This window comes from Ascidiella aspersa, chromosome 6 (genome assembly GCF_963924565.1).
Source record: "Ascidiella aspersa chromosome 6, kaAscAspe10.2, whole genome shotgun sequence".
NCBI classification, from domain to species: domain Eukaryota; kingdom Metazoa; phylum Chordata; class Ascidiacea; order Phlebobranchia; family Ascidiidae; genus Ascidiella; species Ascidiella aspersa.
The window spans coordinates 28,471,246-28,492,770 of NC_139452.1; the positions used below are offsets into that span (position 1 = coordinate 28,471,246).

Here is a 21,525-nt window from a genome sequence, read left to right on the forward strand (position 1 = left end):
CGAAAAAAGAAAATAAAAAAACAGCGACAGGAAAGAACAACAACAACAACAACAGCTGAAAAAAAAACATTACATCCAAAAAGTTACCTTTTTCTTGAAGCGTCATATAATCTTTGCATTTTGATGACACATTGCTAACACAGTGTGTTGTAGTACAGAAGGGTCCTTTTAAAACCAAAAGGTCCGTGATTTTGATGACAACAACTTGGTAACTGTCGTTTGTGACGAACGACCATCGGCACGATTGGGAATTAGTATAGTTTTGAGGATAATTAGGAGAAGTAAACGCCCCTTCAAGTGTGTTCGTCGGCCATGATGTGTTCACCGAGCATGAAAGGCCATCTGTCGGGCTCATGAAAAGACCTATTACCAGAGAGCGATAAAACTCACTTAACTTTAGCGTTATTTATAAACAGAAATGCTAAAGAATCAGATCGTATAATCCAGAATATCAAATTTTTTAAATTTATATTATTTTGTTTTAAAAAACTCTTGGTGACTTAGAGGCAAAGGTTAGTTATCTAGCTAAACATAAATATTAAATATATTAAAAGGTACCATTTACGCTAAAGCGAATCAAGCAATTAAACTAAAACTATTATTTATGATTTTAAACCAGCCTTCTTAGTAGGTTTTTGCATGTAGCTTACTTTAATAGTTACAGGTTTAAAGGAATATTGTAAACTGATATTTGTTGTACCTATCACTTAAATGAGTTGCTATTCAATAACGTCAAACGTTGAAGGAATATTTTAGCCAACTTCTCGAAACTGTAACGATATATTAAATTGTGTCTCACCTGCAATAAGTACAGTCCACAAATACTTCAGCATTGCTAAATTTAGATTTGTGTCATATCTCAAGCTACTGTCTTCATACAAGTTATTCAAAGGTAATTCAATATACACTATAGGGCTGGTACGTTTTGCCAGCTGCGTATTCCCTCACACTGTCATCATTTCCCTGTTTTTCTTTACTACTGTACATGATTCATAGGCAAATCCTAACCAGGCACCACAGTTAGCGATGATCTAACATTGTTTTTATTCAACAGAGATTTGCATACCGCTTCTGAAGCGACCAGTGTGTTTATGAAAGCCAAACTCAGTTTAAAACAACAATGAAAGACATTTATTTACGGTTCCAATGCAAATAACTTCTATTCTTTAGGCTTTTTGCGAAATACGGTATGAATGAATCAACACATTATACGTTTATAATTGGTGTATTGCCACATAAAAAACGTAAACAACCATTTCGAAAACACGCTGATTTATTCCTTTAATAGTGGCACTTTAATTCCGCACAAAAATATTTAATCAGTAGCCTTGTTTAACATTTCCGAATCACACTTCGCTAGTATTTGAAGGTTTTGCCTGTTTACTGAAGTTGAAACGGTAAAACAATCAAACTAAAGAGTAGCAACAAAACTAATGATTCACAAGGACCAAAACATTTACTAACAACGTTTGAATATTGAACTTCTGTTGTATATCTACTCAACAGTTAAGCTCAAAACTTTTATTGCATTCAAAGAAAAATTGTAATTAGAGTAGTTTGTCTTTACAATATAAAAATATGCAAACCTAGGCTGCTTATACGGGACATCTTCTAAGGCGCGTTACATTAGTTTAAGTCAGTGGTTACCTTGTCTAGGACCTATAGTGATTTATGTCGCACCACCTGTAGTGTTTTGTTTCTTTTATGTGTGTAAAAAATAAATAGGTTTATTTAAATAGTATTTTTAGTATTTCGGTTTGGTTACATATTTTAGTATTCGGTCACTCTACGTCTAACTACAGCCTCTAGCCATTATCTTAAGATTTATTCGAAACGTTCATAAAACGCCACCTTCTTCTGTATGGGCTTTAAAATTATTTTCAAGTTTCTGTTTTAAAAATGCGAACCGACGCTTATCTCTTGCTTTGCAACAAGTCTATTGAACGTTATCAGCTGAGGTCTCTCATGTTCATGTAAGTCGGATCTTCTTGTCCGTTAGCTCGTGACGTCATCGGTATAGGTTCCTCGTAGAAACCGGCGTTGTCGCTGTCCGCCACGTCATCATCAGTGACGTGTTCGTTGACGTAGATCGCTTCCTTTACGTTTATGTAGGTGGCTTGCTGCACCGCTGCTTCCTGTGGTTCTATCTTCACCATTGGTACGTCAGGGTCGGGCGGAGGCATGTCAGTTATTTCCACGGTTTCGTTACGAGAGATGTTTCCTTCCGTAGTATCTCGATGATTCGCGTCTTTAAAGTTTAAACGATGTGTGATTATTCTGGAGCATAATGACTTTCTAGTACAACTTACAATATATAAACTGTTGCTACCAGGCATAGTAATATCAATCAAAAAATAGCTCTTCTGATAATTGAAACGTTGGCAAAGAATTATAATTACCAAAAGAGCCAAATACAATGCCTGTTTTTTGGGAAGACCAATATCGAATGCTGAACTTTTTTCTAATGGCTAACACTACTTTCTGTGTTTTTTATATTAACCTTAATAACGGGGAATCAGTATATAACGTTTAAACAATGTGTGATTATTCTGGAGCATAACGGCTGGAGATTACAGTGTAACATACAGTAAAAATCAAAGGGATTTAATTGTTTTTTTAATGCGTGATTACATACTCATGGAGAAATCCAGAAGAATGACAACCCTATAATAGGTAGAACAAATATTGGAGATTGCAGGTTTAAGCAAAAATGAGAATCAATATCAAAGCGCGCCCTAACTGAGAAACATTTTTTTAATGGTTCAACCGATAATTAATTAGATTTATCTTAAATCACTGGTGAAAAACATATATTCATGCAAAAGCTTACCGTTAGTCGGGGTCACTTTTCGCTTCTTCTTTAATAAGATCCTGAAACAAAAGTAGTTTTTTAATTAGTGCAACGTATAGTCTTTAAAAATCTTTATCGTCCCGAAAACAATTGTAACGAACGTCCAGTCGCCAATCAATCAGGTACCAGTTTTAATTGGATAATATTTGAACATAATTATGTGATTATCAGTTTCATCCATAAGACATATCCAGAAAAACATAAAACTAACCTTTTTTACATTTATTTTTTAGACGCCGTCATTATAACTTAAGTTTGTTGTAAAGTCGAATCCTTTAACTGCTTAAGTGATTCATCTCAGGAGCTTCTAAGATCCCCACAGCACAGTTAAACTCGTCATTAAGTTACATTCCTAGTTTTAAATTCAAAATTACGTCCACCACATTATGGCATCACAGAGAGCATTCGACCTTACCTTGTCACCATAACAATAAGGAGCAGGAGAAAGAGGACTCCTGCCGCCACTCCCACTCCGATTGCGATTATGGCGTCATTAGGAGCGGTGTCGGGCTTCGTTGTAGCTAAAAAATGAGTTTCAGTAAAGTTCGTGTTTTGTATTAGTGTTCAGTAGAAATTGTACTTAAAAGTCGGTTTCCGACAGAAAGAGCTTCAATAGCGGTTGATAGTGTCGTACTGCCTGTTAATTTGTTTACAATTTACGTTGGTTATATTTGCTGCAAAGAATATATACCGCCGTTAATTTTTATGTGGCGAAAACACATTTAACCAAAGAATATATTGGGCCTAAACAACTAAGTAAAAAAAAAAATTGGGGTTTGCTTAATTGTTTATGCATTTGACCGGCCCTTTTAATAAAATAAAAGTGCCCCCGCCCCCCCCCCCCAAAAAAATAATAAAAGATAAATCACTTTTATGTTCGTACGTTTCGAAAGGTGTATATAAAGATTTGCATGAAAGGACAACAGCTGTCGAAATCGTTGTTAGCAAACGACGCAGTTCTATGATTCATAAGCTCTCTTATACTCACTCATTGGCGGCGGGCGTGGACATTCCGTTACTTTGTAGCTGAATCTTATCGTTTCGTTGCTGGGACTCTCGGCAAAGGTGATCCCGACCTGTGATGACGTAATTGACCCAGGTTCGATGACGTCATTGCACTGAGATGGACCGCAGGTTGAACCCGACCAGCGAAAGGTCACACATGAGCCGTTGGCTTGGGCGAATAGGCTTGAGTTGGCTGAGACGTTTTCCCCTTAAAAATAGTTTTTAACATTTTGGCAATTGAATTTTAGCGCCTTGATAGAGTATTTCTCAACCGATGGGCTAAAAGCTGTTATGAGGTGGACCGTACATCTATTAGAGATATGTTGTTACTTGGGTTGTGGTAAATAGAAGCTATGCCTTGTATGAATACAATTTCAAGACGTTTTATGCATGGTATAAGACAATTTGCGCCAAATCCATAATACCAGAGTTTCTAACCTTTTTTAACACAATAAAATCTTTACTTGCCTCAAAACCAACACTGTTTCTTAACGAATGTAAAAGTTGTTCAAGAACCGACAAAGATAATACTTTCTTTAATCTTCAAAAAGCTTTGCAGTTTGCCCTGTGACGTTTATGTCACTTATTAAAGAGTAGTGATGTCACTACATATCAAGCGTTTCCGCTGCACTATAGTTTAGTAAAGTGGTTAATCATATTATTGCAACGTGTTTCGTGTTAAAGTCAGTAGAACTTTCTGGAAACGTTATCACAATGTAATCTATGCTCTTTTACGTTTGCTTTATGTCATGAACGAGTTGTAATTTGTGTCAAGAAAAAGTATAACAATAATAAAAATTTTACTTGAAACAAGACAAACATCTATTTCGAAATGAAAAACGCATTAATTTTTTAACATGATGTTGGTAAAAAGTAACATTTATTACAACGTTAACTTGTTTAACACAAACGCCGAACAATTATAATTGTATATGGCAGCACAGAAACCAAGTAAACAATTCACGCTAACCCGAAAAATACAGTGCGTTTATCCTGATAAATTTCAAGATGGGGCGTTAACGTTGTAAATAAATGTTACTTTTTACCAATATCATGTTAAAAAATTGATGCGTTGAAGGAGTCCTTCCCTGCTAAATTTCTTGCTCAGTTATTTTTAGGCTTTTTGGACTTTTTCGATTTTTAATCATTTTCGTTAGCTCAGTCCGGGCGAACATATTTATTCCTGGTCATACTACAACCACCAAGCTTTATTTAACATACACTTTGTATTACGTTATATTACTTACAATATGGAAACGTAAAGTTTCGATTTGTGTTTATCTTGAGAGTCAGACTTTGGTTTTTGGCGACTTGGAAGTAGAAAGTGCAGTTCGTTGCGGGTTGGTTTGTCACGGATCCGTGTTTGCTGGATAAAGTGACTGGGCAGGGTAGAACCACGGCTCGCATCAAACAAGCTATAAAATAAATTTAGCTTTGTCAGGGTAAAAAACTACTGCTTGATACCATTACCTCGTTAATACACACTTTTCCTAAACGAACACATAAGATGCCCTGATTTAAATAAGCCTCTCCAAAGGCATCTCTGTACTATATATGAGTGCCTTTTCGTTGATCAGTACGACTTCAGAATGCTTGATCACAGAATACGCATTGTGTATTACATTTTCATATGTATTTTCATAAAACTTTACTGCGTTTAATTCGTTTAAGAAGTTTGCTGCTTTATTCATACTTTTTATTTAGATACTTTCGAATTTATTTAACACTACCTGTTTCCGAAAAACAATATATGTTGGTATCGTTTTTTCAAAGACGTGATATTAAAGTATTTAACATAATGTCTCGAGTTAATTTTAACTAAGCAATATTGTTTTGTTAAACAAGATAATCATACGCAAAAAACGTTATTATAGTAACATCATATAGAAGAGATACATTAAAACACAACTTTTTACACTCTTACCTAAAATAGCCGCCAGCAAGAAACGCACCAAAAACATTTTTTCTGAAAAAATTAACTCTTTTCTGCTTTAAAAAAGTATCCAAGTAACGACAGCTTATAATTACGTTGCCACAGCTTAATTGAACGTTACTAGATCTTAATAAATAGCTTCTCGAAGCTTAGATAAACAAAAAATGGGCCAGCCATTGTGGCGAAAGGGAGCCGCGGAAGAAACGTGCCGTGCGTTGTCCCTTCTCTATCGTTATGACGTCACTATGGTGCTCGCGCGCCCGCGTCAAGGAAGTAGCAGATTCGACAGCGGCGACTTAATTGCTGCTTACGATGGCAAAAGATTTCGGGGGTTACTGCACAAGAATACATGATTTTGCTCGCTAGACTTGTTGATTGAGAATTTTAATGCGTGTTTTCTCGCCAATCAGGCTACGTTAACCTTTTTAAAATAAAACGAATACATTATTTTATTAGTCAAGGTCGAGGCCATTTTTATTCTGTTTTAAAACATTATTAAAGTAGATATTATTCGTGTCGAATAACTCTTTGAAGAAAATGCTACTTACTCCTGTATGGGCTTTGACATTCTTATTACGTCTTACTACAACCCTCAACCATTATGCTACAAAATCTCATGTGTTTTATGTTATTTGACAATTTCTTAGTTTAATTGATATAAAATATAGCTTCCTTCTTGATACTTTAACTATATTTTTCGGTGATAAGTTTAAATTTGTACTTCACGTTTTTCCATCACCACTTCGTCCACCCAACTTATGCAATAACCGCTAATATTTTTACACCGCTCCGTGAACATATTAGTTTTCATCATAATATTAAATTAAAAGACATATTTTATTTCCAGCCATAAATGCTTAGTTTTTTTTCTATTGTGTCCAATTTGTACGTGAAATTCTGCTTCAATATGGTTTGTAGAACCTTTCTGACATGCGAAAATATCCAAGAGGATGCTAATTGTGTTAAAACAAAAATCTTGACGTTATATTCCGAGAAACGACTCCGCTATTTATGGATACAGCTTCATAATTTTATTTTGCATCTTAGAAATGGTCGCCTATATACGGTGTATAACACATGTTTTGCACAGACAACGATTTATTTAACGATCCGCGTGAAACACAAAAATTGCAATATGTACAAACCAACGGTCGATTAAGATAGAAAGGGTTTGAGATATACTCAGTGTTTGAAAAACGACTTTGCAAAGACGTATTAAAAATCGACGACGAAATTACAGTTCCAAAAATACGCAACTTTTTCCAATGGGAAACCCTCAGTGGTATTTAAGTAATGTTTAAAAGCATACAGTAATATGAAGACGGAGAGATAACTCGCAAATCAAAAAGAGCCAATTACTAAATTACACAAAATACCTTGTAATGTTAAGCTATTGAAAACAAAATGGACCTCTATTATAACAGTGAACAGTGGAATTCCAGCTTTCGGAGCCTATATAGAATAATAGCAAATACCCAAAACACAAAGTTCAGCGGGTTTCCATAAAATACATCATAATGTCCGAAAACAACAAGTTTGACCACCTTTCATGAATTGTGGCTCATTTTATAGGTCCTTTCCCCTTCTCACATCACAGTTTGTGAACCCTGCTCACATTTAAGAAAAATACCCTTCGAATATCACAGTTTGTGAACCCTACTCACATTTAAGAAAAATTCCCTTCGAATATCACAGGGGGATCTTTACAAAAATAATTAAAACCACAAAGTAAATTGTGAATTTTTGTATATTGTTTTCTCAAGTTCCTTGGTCAAAAATCCTGAACTCATAAATTGACCTCCTAAATTAAACCAATTAAACTTCGAAAACCTGCTGTTTTAAGATTAACATATGTGAAACTTAAATGAAGCCTTACATTTAAAAAAATGGGCACCAAAGTTTCATTTTCACATACCTTTTTAATTTTACTTTTTTTCAGTTTTTAAGTTAATCAATAAGATTTCGATAAGGCCTTTATAGCCCCCTAAAATATTACACGTTGTTCCTGATCTAGATCATTTCAATATAGAGCGGCCTTTGTTGCGCTATTGGTTCTTCGTATGCTGGCGTAACGTTGTGAAGAGTCTCCGGTAATATGTAGTGGTATGTGTGCGGTATTGCTTCTGCGATGTAAGGTTGAGAAAATTGACCTTCGATTCCAGGAGTACTCGGTGGCGCCGCTGGTGGCCGAGCGGTGGGCGGAACTCGGCCGCTAGGTGGGGGTGTTTCTTGGTTTTTAAGCTTGTGGCTTGTGCCGCTATTCTTTCTGCGATATAATAGAATTGTGAAAGGGGGATATATAGTTAAAATTTCAAAGGTAAAATTTTGATAGTTGGATATATAGATGATATTGCTTAGATAAAACAAGTATTTAATAACCTATTTTGTACTTTGGTAAGGCTAACGTTTTCAGTTGTTCTTACAATTACAAGTATGCTAATTGCTAGTATATGTGCCTTAACCGTTGGCCTTGAAATTTGACAGAACACAGTTATGCAAAAGTGTATAAACTGTTTAAATTATGATTGATATTTACTTTTCCTTGATAGATTTGGTATATGTAAGCTAGTTTTTGTTGGGCTTATAGTTATGCTACATTTAAAATCCAAATAAGGTATGCTTCCTTACTATCGTTTTTTTACATTTTGCACATAGTCTCCGAACGAGAGTTTCTTACTTTTTCTCCTTCAAAAGCATATAGGCGAGTGTTATTCCACCCACAAGTAGAAACACGCACACCACTGCTGTCACCACGAACTCTGTAAGGTGCGAGGTCGCTGTACCTGTGCATAACATACATTACAATACACATTTTACCGTCAATAAAGTTGTTTAAGTAGAATATTTTGAAAACACTGAAAGGCATTGAAAACACTAAAAAGTTTGTAAGCAACAGGTAATTTTTTTTAATAGTGTAAAGGTAAATGCAATTTGAATTGTTTTTAAGTTGGAATTTGTTAAAAAAGTCTCGACTAGGAATAAGGCTTTTCAATATTATTTGTTTCCATCACAGCACTGTCATTTAACTCAAACGTAAACACATTTGGATTTAACTTACAACTTTTTAACAGTTTAAACTATTTGGCTCATCATATTAGTCAGAAATGCTGCCGAAGGTCTAACATTCTTTACAATTAACTGTGATTTCTAGAAGATGGAAACAAATTACCGCGTGGTTAACTACAGTTTACACGAGTAGAAACTAAAAACCTAGAAGCCACTCTAAACGGCGAAATCCAAACAAACGCCTGTTCTGTAAATTAAGTCATACTGCTGACCGGTTTTAATTACTTGGCTCATATTAGTCACAAATACTGCCTCCGGTTAAAAATTATTTTCAATCAACTGTAATTTCCCGAAGATAACAAATTACCGCGAGGTTAGCATTGGAAAGTAAAAACCTAAAAGCCACTCAAAACGGCAAACTCCAAACAAATGTTTTGTCTTATTGAAGTAAGTCGTACTTATAGGGGTGCACACCGCCGTTTCAAAGGCAATATCCGCTTCATCGTATACCGTCGCATTCTTCATGGGCGATAGTCGCAGAACTAGTGGTTGTTTGGTGTTGTTATTTGGGATGCGGGTTTCGATGCAGTCGCTATCCACATTGCAAGTTGATTCCTCACCCCGGTAGTAGAACGCGCAGCGGTTTGAGTAGCTTAAACTCGAGTACTCGCCGACGGGGTTACTCGATCTTGCAGTATGAGAAAAATCTGGCACAAAGTATTTAATGTAAGGATTAAGACTCTAGCAATAAAGTAGTGTCTGATTGAAACAAAGTTGCTCGACCTAGCGGTATGAGACAAATCTGGTTCAAAACATTAAAACTGTGTATTGAAAGATTTCAGTTAAAACGAACTGAGGTATTGTATTTTAAGTTAAGCCATTCAGCGAAAGTAGAACATCAATTATTACTATTTTAGGTTTAAAAAATAATTGTTAATTTTAGGTTAAAGGATATATTACTCTTAAACGATTTAGTTGGGAAAGTATAATGAAAGTTAAAGTTTATCAAAAGACAATATAAGTTTAATTGAGAAATTTAACTTAAATAAATTTATTTAAACGAAGATCGTTTGAATTTTGTTCTGAACGCATGGTTTGCAAAAAAAGCTGCCACGTTTTTCTCTAGCGTTTCTTAAAATTAAAATATACGCGTAATTTTTTGCTTTTTTGATGCACTTTTTAAAAGTAAAAGACAACAATAATAAGTACGGGTCAAGACAAATAAATACAGATAAAACAATACAAAATTGCTCCATACTGGCCAACGATAACAGCACACATATAATACACAAGATACCTTCAGAAAGGCATAAACCGAAATCAGTCAGACTAATCAGTATTATAGAACGAGCAAGGCCGCAGGCTAGAGAACCAACCATGTATTCTATAGCGATGAAGGTCGAACTCACGACCCCACTCATACTGATATGACATCCGGTGTACTATAATAAAGATTTCACGTTTTTGCCATTTAACTCACGATCAGGGAGGTCAACATTGATTTCCGCCGTTTTTCTGATCAGACGCAGTGTGAGAGCCTGATTGACTCCAATGTGGATGTTCCACTTTCTTCCACAGTAGTTGTACTCTCCGAAGTTGTCCAACGCTCCGTAGCGGTAAAACGCGTGTTGCTGTTGCGTCACCTTACGTACGTCAATCGTATCGCACGCGTATCCGGTGGTCAGGCGAAACAGGAGAACTAAAACAAACAGAACCACAAAAGGGTATAAAAATATGTTTAAAAAGAGGTGAATACCATAGTTACGCATAATGCATTATCAGTTTTGCCTAACACAGTGGTCGGCAAACTTTTTTTGACGCGGCCCAAAGTACTCTTTTCAGAGCTATTGAAGGCCCACTACGTAAAACCACTACGAATACAGTATCGGATGCAGGATGTTTGATTTTAAGGTGAAATATTAGGCGAAAACTATTAGAAAACACTGCCATAGCATAATGTAAAACACACATAAAAGGAATAATATACGCGCGAAGTGCGAAACTTTTTTTCCATATTTGGCACGTGGACCTTTCCAAGCTGAGCTAATTTAAAGTTTTTCTGCCACACTTTTAAAATAAAGTGCAATAAATGTACGGCTGTCACGCGGCCCACAACTACATGATAATACTAAGCTATTCGAAAGTAACTCGCGGACCACTAAAAATGGTTCTGCGGCCCACATTTCGGCCGCGGCCCACAGTTTGCCGACCACTGGCCTAAAAAACGTGTTGGAACAAGCTTATAAGTCCGGATATACCCAATGAAAAAAATTATAATATTAATATTTTATCTAAACTAAAGTACTGATTAATGATCAATAGAAACAATATATTGAACCTTTAAAACAGTGTCTCGAACCTTTTTAGGTTTGATTCGGGCTAGGTACATCCGTGTTTTTATATATAAATATATTAATTTTTTACTGTAATATTCACATCTTGACATTAAATCTTAACTGAGTTCTATCCTCTGATGGTTAACGCATAAAACATTTAAATTCAAAAAAGTGCGCTATAGTTTTCAGCTTTGATGCCATTTTTAAGCAAAGTCATTTTTAATCTTTACTAAACTAGATAACATTGTGTAAATGTTTATAATAAATCATAATCATAGAATAAATAAAAAAAGCGGCGTATCACGTACTGTTTTCTATTTTCCTTTGGTTTCCCTACAGCTTCAATTATAAATAAGATGCTTTTTGTTTGATGTTAACGTTCGCATAATTTTACCTTAACTGCTTTCATTTGAATATTTCACGCGTCTGACTGGCACCTTAAAATCATTATACGTCTCATTTTAACGATTGTAATCTCTCGTATTCAAGAATCCAACTTTAACCATTACTCCACAACTTACCTGCTGGAAAAATCATTCGCATCTTGACAAATATTAGCAGGAACTGTATACATTTACCCCAGTCCTACTTTACTCATCAAGACTCTATACCGCGATAACGTATTTTCCTCAACCCGCAACTTTGCAGAGCATGATTGACGACCGACGTATTTGCTCATAGATTACTAGACCCCCGATATAGCCATGACGTCAGACTCCTGAGGTGCGTTATAAACAGGAAGTCTTGAATTGTGTGCTAGGCTGACTGAAATTTTGCTGCGATTTTGTTCCTTCCCTGATTAAGAAACGTTCTTTTCTGTGTACGTGTTTTCACTTGTATTAGAATGAAGAAGTCTATAGCTGTTATTTAAAGAAAGTTCATAGCTGCAAAAGTTTCTGCTTTGGTTGTATTTAAAAAAAAATTCAAACCTTCCAAAACACAAAATTCAAATCTTCCAAACACTGTTTAAATGGCTTCGTTTATAATTTTCTATAATTTTACTGTTATATGAACCAAACCACAACTATTGTAAGCATAAATGAAATAACTCTATTCCAGGAAATCAGTTAAAAAAGCACAAATCGTGCAAACGAACTTAAATATTATTAACAAACACACGAAGCCATTTACACATCAGAAAAAATCAAAAAAAATCAGTGTATTTCGACGTAGACGGGCTTAATGCAGGTTGGGTCCTCATAATGATGAGCATTGGTGGGTTGTATGTAGTCGTACGATACAGAGTTGTTATCTGCAGCAAAAGAATTCGAGTAGTTTCTCTCCTGAACTGCTAATGTGCTCGGGAGCACTGGTGGCGGACGTTCGGTTGGCGGAATGCGCTCGGTAGGTGGCACCACACTCAGAGTTGTCAACCTTCTTGCTGCTTCGCAATTTTTCCTGCGTTTGAATAACACAGTGATAACAAATAATGCATATACAGAGATAAAAAACAGTCAATTACTGAAGTGAAAATTATGATGCCGTGTAATGGTAAGTATGTAATAAAACACCATTTTTAGTCGAATTGGTAGCACAAAAACTAAAAACGTAAAAAATCGCAACATGTTACAGACTTGCGGTTCAGTGTTTGTTTATTCTATATTACTACGACCTTCAGAAATTTAAAACATTATTTATTTATACTTGTTTAAATATTTTATGATAGTTTGGCTACGAAAGGCACAACATATGCGTAAATTATTTTTTCCTTAACCTAACTGTATATAAAACTTTAACTAATGCTTATTAAATCGCCTAAAACTTTAAGGAAATAAAATCCTCCTAAAAAAAAATTAAATAAGCTGCTTCGCAAGAAAAAGGATTGACGCCAACGTTGGTTCGATATTTTATCAAGTTGATTCGTCCCACCTTTTTTCGTTGAGGAGCATTTTAACGAGAATGAACACCGCCAGAAGTAAAAACGCACTGATGACCGCCATCACTGTGAACGCAGTCAGGTGTGACCGGATGAGGCTATTGGCTGAAATAAACCACGTGACAAAATAATGAAATTTGTTACCATAACTAAAGAAGCGTAAAAATGGAGTCTGAAACTACTAAAAATATTTTAATTTTTAGAACCAAAATATATTGGCTTTCATTTTATATATAATTTACTGGAAAGCTATGGCAAATAATAGTTAAAAACTGTTAACGTGAAATAGAGACAAAACGATTCTTACCTTGATTTTCTTCTGTTATTGTAGTTGTGTCAATGGCGTCTGGCTCTGTGACGTCTGGCTCTATGACGTCTGGCTCTGTGACTTCTGGTTGGATTTGATTTCCTAAATAAAAAGTTTGTTACAGTAGCTGTCCTTAAAGATGCTCAGTTACATGCTGTTAACTATAATGCAGTATATAATTTATAGTAATATTGCTACATTTTTTAAACAAAAAATACCTCTTTGTATAGTTATAAATCAAGATTTGCCCTTTCAAACATATACGAGGTTTATAATTATGGGTTTACTTTGCTTGAATAAACTTAATTATTCGAAAGTCTTAATTGAAACTGTTTTAGAGGTCTAATCAAAACTTGCACACAATGTCACCTACATCAATTTAACCTGCTACTATTATTTAACCTTAAAACCATTCAGCCATTAGAACGTCAAAGGTTGTGCGTATTCTGCATAACTTTGAACAAAAATTTTGGAGCCTAATGGTTGAAGGTTGTAGTAAGACGTAGTAAGAATAACGAAGCCCATACAGAAGTAGGTAGCATTTTGAACGTTTCGAATAAATCTTAAGATAATGGCTGGAGGTTGTAGTAAGACGTAATAAAAATTTCATAGCCCATACGGAAGTAGGTATCATTTTGAACGTTTCCAAAATGTCTTTATTTCTTTTTTAACATAGTCTTTAAACAAAAACAATATATCATTCACCGGAAGTTGCGCAATCCACTATAGTGTAGTTGACCGTAAAGCTTCGATAGTTTTTTCTCTGCCTTGAGCGGAAGGTGATTAGAGGTGGCCAGTTGCTGAGCTTGTAGATCTGCATGCTACAATGGCACTGAGGCACGTTCATTAAGCACGAGCTCCCTAAAGCATCCGATGCCACGTAGCTAAAGCAGTTGCGTGGAGCATCTCCACACAATTTAAACCCTACAACAACAAAAATGCTTTTAACTAATCTTGGACAACCAGCTTTTTCTAGATGTCTTTAAGTTGTAAAAACAATTTTTGGGTGTTATAATGTACTACTAAAAAGTTTAATTTCCAGTTTTCAAAATTAGGTATTTTTTTATGAAAATCTTAATTAAAAAACATTATTTGGTAAAGCGTATATTTTATTAGTTTATCAAAAAATGTTTGGACCCTATCAACGTTAGTTTGTAATCTTCTTTCTCTTTCCAATAAGTTACTCAGAATAAATAAAATGCGTCCAAATTTGACATGGTAAAGGTAAAAATAAATATAGTTAATACTAGCTGTGATATTTACTGAACAACATTTCACACTGCGTTTACCGTTGGGTAACTGTAGGTAATCTTCGCTGCATGACTCAAATAAGCTGCCAGAATTGACTTGCAGAACATCAATAATGGCAGCCTGGGACCGACTGGCGTTTATTCTCCATTCGCAAGTTTGATAGGATATAATACTTCCACGGCTCGTCGGCGTGTAAAACGTGCCGTTCCCGTTCAACGTCTTTACATTGTTACATTGGGCCGAGCTGCCATGCAGAATCCCTGCAAGACAAAATGTTTCTCACTGAACTGATATAATTGATAAACAAGTGAATATATTTATGTGGTCTAGCCCAGGGTCACCATACTACAACCCCGGGCCAGATTTGGCGTGCAGAGTTAATTCTATTTTTTTAGATAAAAGATGGAGTATAATTAAAACGCTTTTGAATGCGAATCCAAAGTAAATTTTGATAAAATTTTTAAATTGTAAGGCAATTTATTAAGGCTCACTATAGTTTTGCATATAGTTATTTATATTTCCTTCGTTTAACAAAATTCAAATTAATAAAGTTCGACACATAACTGAATATTCAGCCCGCGACCTCCAGGCCTTGAAGTTATCAGACCCTCTAACTAAAACGTTTAGAGACCCCTTATCTAGCCCTTGTAGAAATTATTCTAATTTATGGCATGCAACGTTACATTCAGATTGTTTTGGAAATTATTTCCAATTTGGCCTCTAGTGCAGTTCTAATGCGCATATGTAACGTTACCATAGTTTCTATGTTATACCCAACATTTTTTGACGAAATATGACGTGACGTCACAAAAATATGTTTTAAACAATACACCACTAACTTTGTTAAACTAACATTAACTTCTGAACTCAAGTTTTAACTCTTCTACACAGCAAAAAAAACTTTTATATTTTACTTGAATAAACTTACCTGCGAGTATTACAGCAGCAATGACGACAAGCTGGGCCATTCTTGCAAAACATACAACAAACTAACTAAAACTTACTCGTTATACACGAAACATAAATATCCAACGCTTCGCAGCATTACTCGATCGTTAAAGCTAAGCGGGTGGCGCGGCGCACGTTTGGAAAGTTTGCTTGACGTGTTTTCCTTTTCTTTAACTCCCGTCCACCTTATCAGGTTTATTTTGGACCAGGAAGAACCCAGGTTGATAGAACAATGGTGGAATCGCTGATTAATCGCTTTTGAGAGGGTTAGACAACGTTGATGACGATTATAGGCGTCATGCGAAATACACCGCCTGTTTGTTTTCCCATGTTTGGGGGGCTTTTTACGGTTTGTGACGGTTTTATAACTTGACGCTGCTTTCTATATTTCGATTTGACCTAGTTTGACACACACAAGAACCGTAAATTAAACAGTGTTTAACGTTTTTCCGTTGTACCCACTTGATACATGTTCTTAATGCTGCCTTAACAGTGACGTGCATGTGTGATTTAAATGCTCAGCCTGGCCCCCCTTGAACTATTTTATAACGTCACATAAAACGACAGGTAAAACAATGACGGAAAAGCAAAGACGTTATTATGTTTCGCTCACTTATGACCGTGAATTACGATATCTCTCTGACGCTTTATCTCACAATTTCGTATTATGCCTTATACAGAGTTTTGTTGCCAATATGAAAGGCATACCGGAACCTTGATTTTGTTTGTATTTGCTATAAATATAAGTCCCCTGCGTATGTGTATAATTTGTTTTTGAATAAATTTGGATTTGCTCAGAAAGAGGTTAACGCAAAATTTGTAGTGCCTAAAATGCTTCTTTTAATTGTACCTAATAAATACAATTTCACACAAAGCAAAGAAAATGGCGCAAAATTCCATACTTAAAAATGTTTTTTAATAAGTAACAGTAGAATAACATTTATTCACAGCGAAAAAAAATATCCTCAAACACATATAATACCAAATAGGAAAGTGCAAACGGATAATAACAGTTTACCCACTTATTCAATTAAATAGCAAATGTCAGGTGTTAAATAAAATAAGCAAATGTCTAATTGGCAATTGCAAAAATACTCAATTTGGACTAACGTCCATATAAAATGACGTTTTAGCACTGGTACTTACTGTATAGGTTTCACAAGCTATCGAAAAAACGCCCGCAGTGTGTTAACTACAACTTTTGAAAAGTTCTTCTTAATTGACGTAGGCTCCGATTTTCTTCCATTTTCAGCCACAATAAGCATAAGTGTCTGGTCTTCAGGAAATTGTCTTGAATATTTTCTGTCGAACTTTATTAGCTTGATAATCATTAAACGTAGGAAACATACAATTATCAAAATATGCACTAAGCTTTATAAACAGTTCTGTTAACACCCTATTATTGACAGTAGTTTAGCTTAATTAGGTAAATGTGCCTCCGGTCGGAATAATTAGAAAAACAGTTTTCTAATCACGTTGTAAAGCGTTGAAATTCAAACGACCTATAGCGTTGCATCGGCAGCGGAAAAAAGTAATTACAAGCTAGAGCAGTAAACCGTGTGCTACTAAGGAAAAACACGCCACACGTTCTCTTTTCCACATCTCCAGCGTTTGCAAACGGACCCAAATAAAAAGATACTCGAATTAAATCCATAGTTGCTCGAACGAACCTTACACATTTTAAGACTATAATCAGTTCCGGTGTAAAATCGAAATCTGCTGGGCTCCAAATATTTTTTTTTATGATTTTCTTGTTGTAAATGCTTTTAAAGTTGGAAGTGAATTAAAAGTGAACTTGCAAAATGAAATGGTCACAATTGAAGGTTCTGGTGAGTGTTCCAAAGTTGATAAACTTACTATTAAGACTCCACCAGCATTCAGTGAGTGTGTGTTGGTTATTTAAATAATTTGTAACAATTCTAAAATTAAAATCAAATAATGCATCTCAAAGCCTAAAAGGAAAAAAAGGTCGAGTAAAAAGCAAACCGACAACAACTTGGGCAAATACGACAAAATGCCTTTGAGTTTGTAATATACTGTCGGCATTTAAAAAGTTGGTTGAGTGTTGTGGCAAGGTGGAACACTACTAGACTAAGCCTTGTTGATGCTTCCATCGAAGCTGTGGTATCGGTCCAGCTTGTCGGTTGATAGATCTTCTGCGTAGTTTGCGTTGCGAAAAGCTACAGGTTGGTCGAAAGTCGACTTCTGTGAGCGCCTGCGTTATAAAGTAGTCTAGAAACTCGACAAAATGTGTTTACATGCACTTGGAGCAAAATGGTTGGAGGTTTTAGGTAGACGTATTGGGAAATCAAAACCCATACAGAAATAGGTAACATTTTGAACGTTTCGAATAACTCTTTATTCATTTTCGACATGTCGATGTCTTATTCCTACTATGCTTTTTATGCCATTTGTCGGAAGGCTCACCGAAATCTAACGTTTCAATTAGAAATTTATGGGAAATTATTGGCCATGCAACTCAAAAAATTTTTTATGTGTCATTTTTTTGAAGAATGATATTAAAAGCAAAATATTAACCATCTCATTCAACTTACCTCAATAAGAAAACCAGTATGACAATAAGCAGAAGGAATAGAATGCTCACAACTCCGACTATAATTGCGGAAAGCCTTATTTTTGACACCTCGTCCTTTAGAGACAGAACATTTGATTCGTCTGCAAAACATACGTTTACAAACTTTAAAAACAAAGTCAGGTTAACAAAGGAATTGCTAGCCTTATCTTAGATATAAACTTACCTACAGCATCACCTTGCGGTTTGTTAAATGGTATCTTTGTCCGCGTGGTGTTGTACTTGACTGTATTAGAAAAACGTTTTTAAGCACCTAATTAAAACAATAACTGACACAACGACGTCAAAAAAATACAAAACTTTTAAAAAACATTCACCCAACGACAAATACATAACAAAGCTATCCGATTATCAATACCATCTTGCAAAGCCATCGTATCTATGATTGTAGGTCCATTTTTTCACATTAAACGTTTTAGAAAATAATTTTACAATTTTTGGCAACTTTTTTTGTATACCTGGCTTTAAAACATTAAAGCTTTGTAGTTCAGTATATGTTGTCTTATTTGCAGTTTATGATAAAATTGTCAATTTCAAGAAACATGGTAAACCTAAGGTGCTATACATAACACATCGTCAATCTTTGTCGTCTCCAAATTTTCTTAATTTGCATACTTTGGCGACTTAATCTTTTAAGGAAATGTATTTAAACTAAGGTCCAATATAAAACATATATCTTGAATACTTTGGCGATTTTGTACTTCTCCAATATATTAAAACTACATAACAAGACAGCTCAATACCTGTGGGACTTCCAACATCAGCAACAACGGCGTAGGTCGATTGTTCTACTTTTACGTCACAATCGATGAACGCGTAGCTGATCAGCGCGTAATAATAGTGCGATTTGCTGCTAATCCGGGGCGGCCAGGTCTTGCTCTCTCGCGCCGCTTGGCCACACACGTTTCTGACGTCACTGTCGATCGGACACGTGACGCGCGCGGCGTCGGGAGCTCTGACGTAGACGCCGCACCAGGCCTTGGTCGAGTCTGTGTATTCGCGAGACGAAGTGTTGTGCGGTAGAATGGATCCTGTGTGCGCGGGAAACGGGTTAGTCGCCTTTCGTGTAATGTGCTCGCGTCCGATCGTGGGAATCAGGACGTAATGTTTCTGTTTGCTGCTGACTGATTATTGTTTGCGTTATGGGCCCGACGCAAGGAAATGTGTTTTAAAGCTCTATTTGGAGCATAATGGTTTAAGGTTTTGGTCCGAATATCAAGTGCGAATATCAAAGCCCATACAGAAGTAGGTAGCATTTTGTGGACCTTTCAAATATCTCTTAGGAAACCTACTTCTGTATGGGCTTTGATATTCTTACTAAAGCTCTCTTTTCGGCTGATCCATGACGCAATGCTTCTGGTTGCTGCTGACTGTTTATTGTTTGCATTTCGGGCTCAAACTACGAAATGTGATTCAAAGCTCTCTTTGAAGCATAATGCTTGGAGGTTGTAGTAATATTATCAAAGGTCATATAGAAGTAGGTAGCATTTTGAACGTATTGAATAATTCTTTATTGATTTTCAACATGAATAATAAAGAGTTATTCGAAACCTTTAAAATGATTGCTACTTCTGTATGAACTTTGATATGCTTACTAAAGTTTTTTTTTATAGTTTGTTAAACCAAAAAATACGGCTGTAAGAATGTTACCCACAGTTGCGTTGCTTTTATACAAAAAGCGTTTTAAACACGTTTGAAATTATATCAACTTCTGTATGGGCTTCGATATTCTAACTACAACCTCCAACCATTATGCCCTAAAGAAATTTATGTTTCGTCATTAAGATAATTTTCAAACTCAATTCATGAAAAACGACGTGCCTAATTTAAAAGCACCCAAATATTGCACAGAACTATATTAAAAAAACATATAGCCTATATTACGCATGCACACGCCAGTGATAATATATCGATTAAAACGAACTTAGTGTCCCGGTAAATAGCCTCTTCCTAAACCTTACAACTTACCATCCGGTAGATTAATCTGGTCGCTCCAATAGTCGTTGTTGTATCTTGCGATATGCGGGATTGTGATCAACAGCATTACGTTGCTTCTTCCTTGTGGAGGCTCGAAGGTCCAGGTGCAAATCTCCCCTGTGCTGTTCCATATCTCGTAGTAGAGGTGTCCATGTCGATTGGTGAAGGTTGTTTCACCGCAGCCTGTTGCATCACTTTGCACAAAGCTTGTGGAACCTAAGCGATAAATTTCAGCTGTTTATGGTTTAAATTAACTTCAAAAATTGTAAGCAGGCAGTACTTAAAATAAGTTGTATTTTGTTAGTTGACAGTCTTTAGTGAAAAGTGTAAGCTTGTATTTGTTCACGTTTATCCCAAAAATTGTCAGCAGGCGGTACTTTAAATTTTTTAATTAGCAGTCCTTAGCCATAAATGTTAGCTTGTGGTAGTTCAAATTTAGGACTTGAACTTTGTCTTATTATTTTTTTTTAAACCTCGGACTTTATTTCGCAAAATGACCGGACTGGGCTTCAGTTATTGTGATTGTTCAAATTACTCCTGAACAGTGGATCATAATTTTCTGTTAACCAATGTTAACAGTATGAGTTATACGTTATACGCTGGTCAGTGTTTAACTGACCGTTAAAATCAATATATAAACCTCTGCAATCTGCCAATATTTAAAAAATGTTGTCGTCGACACAAAAATATATTTGCTTTTAAAACTAATAGTTCCTAAAACGTCATGCAGCAATCCCTGTTATAAATTCCCGCATAAAGCCCAACTTAATGTAAAATCAACCTTTTTATCAGATAAGTTAAAATTAAAGGATACTTTAGATAGATTTTTACCTTGCAATCAAAACGCGAATAAAATCTAAATACAAAATGCTGATTATACTGTGTCGCATTACCAAAGCTCACCTGTCAGTATCAGCACCACAAAAATCGCTCCAAATCCCATGGTAGCCCGTTCGATCGCTCGCAGCAAAAAGCTCTGCTAGACTAACATTAAAAACTCGTGACGGAAATGCATGTCCGTCGGTGTTTGGCAGCGTTTGCAGAAATCCACTCGATTCTCTGTTTTCGTCTGATCTCTCGTTTTTGTTGTTATGACATAGTGATTTTTTCCCTTTTTCTCCATTTTTCTCTCTCTCTTCGATTTGTTTTGATTTGGCGGGGCAGAAATAATCGGAATTACACGCCGCATATGTCGCCGCGGACATTAGTCATTAATTTTACATCTGAGTAGTGCGCCGCGCTCAGAAAATTCCCCATTTTGCGACCGACGAGAATTTCAGGTACGAGTTGATCGATTTTCGGCATGTTTTATTACGAAAAATATATCAACAAATACAGTGGCTTTATTACAAAATATAAAAAAAGATACGTCTCTTGTAATTCGATAGATTAAGTTAATCTGCAAAATACTTTTGTTCTCAAGTTGAATTAATTGCAATCCA

The 21,525-nt window shown here is 35.6% G+C and overlaps 3 protein-coding genes across 3 annotated transcripts in view; 1 reads left to right on the forward strand and 2 right to left on the reverse strand.

The window, feature by feature from the left end:
• LOC146141129 (nesprin-1-like) overlaps positions 1-21,525 on the forward strand; it is a 340,733-nt gene that overhangs the window by 145,993 nt on the left and 173,215 nt on the right. The window lies entirely within an intron of this gene.
• Positions 1,785-4,911, reverse strand: LOC146141142 (uncharacterized). The gene is made up of 5 exons (XM_083391563.1): positions 4,896-4,911; positions 3,840-4,064; positions 3,267-3,372; positions 2,831-2,871; positions 1,785-2,248 (listed from the first exon to the last, which is right to left on the reverse strand). Exons 1-5 carry the CDS (start codon positions 4,909-4,911, stop codon positions 1,950-1,952), a joined length of 687 nt encoding a protein of 228 aa, XP_083247689.1. The 3' UTR covers positions 1,785-1,949.
• Positions 12,134-21,026, reverse strand: LOC146141143 (uncharacterized). The gene is made up of 10 exons (XM_083391565.1): positions 20,987-21,026; positions 20,075-20,299; positions 18,850-19,137; positions 18,069-18,189; positions 15,494-15,534; positions 14,604-14,825; positions 14,020-14,238; positions 13,315-13,416; positions 13,001-13,112; positions 12,134-12,529 (listed from the first exon to the last, which is right to left on the reverse strand). Exons 1-10 carry the CDS (start codon positions 21,024-21,026, stop codon positions 12,286-12,288), a joined length of 1,614 nt encoding a protein of 537 aa, XP_083247691.1. The 3' UTR covers positions 12,134-12,285.

Coding starts and splice junctions, on each gene's coding strand:
- LOC146141143 (XM_083391565.1), bottom strand. CDS start 21,026: ATGGGATTTGGAGCGATTTTTGTGGTGCTGATACTGACAG. Junction 19,138..20,074: donor CCAGATTAATCTACCGGATG/GTAAGTTGTAAG, acceptor CCGCGCACACAG/GATCCATTCTACCGCACAAC. Junction 12,530..13,000: donor ATGCTCCTCAACGAAAAAAG/GTGGGACGAATC, acceptor ATTCAAACGCAG/GAAAAATTGCGAAGCAGCAA.
- LOC146141142 (XM_083391563.1), bottom strand. Junction 3,373..3,839: donor TCCACGCCCGCCGCCAATGA/GTGAGTATAAGA, acceptor CTCATTTTTTAG/CTACAACGAAGCCCGACACC. Junction 2,872..3,266: donor CTTATTGTTATGGTGACAAG/GTAAGGTCGAAT, acceptor CTTTTGTTTCAG/GATCTTATTAAAGAAGAAGC.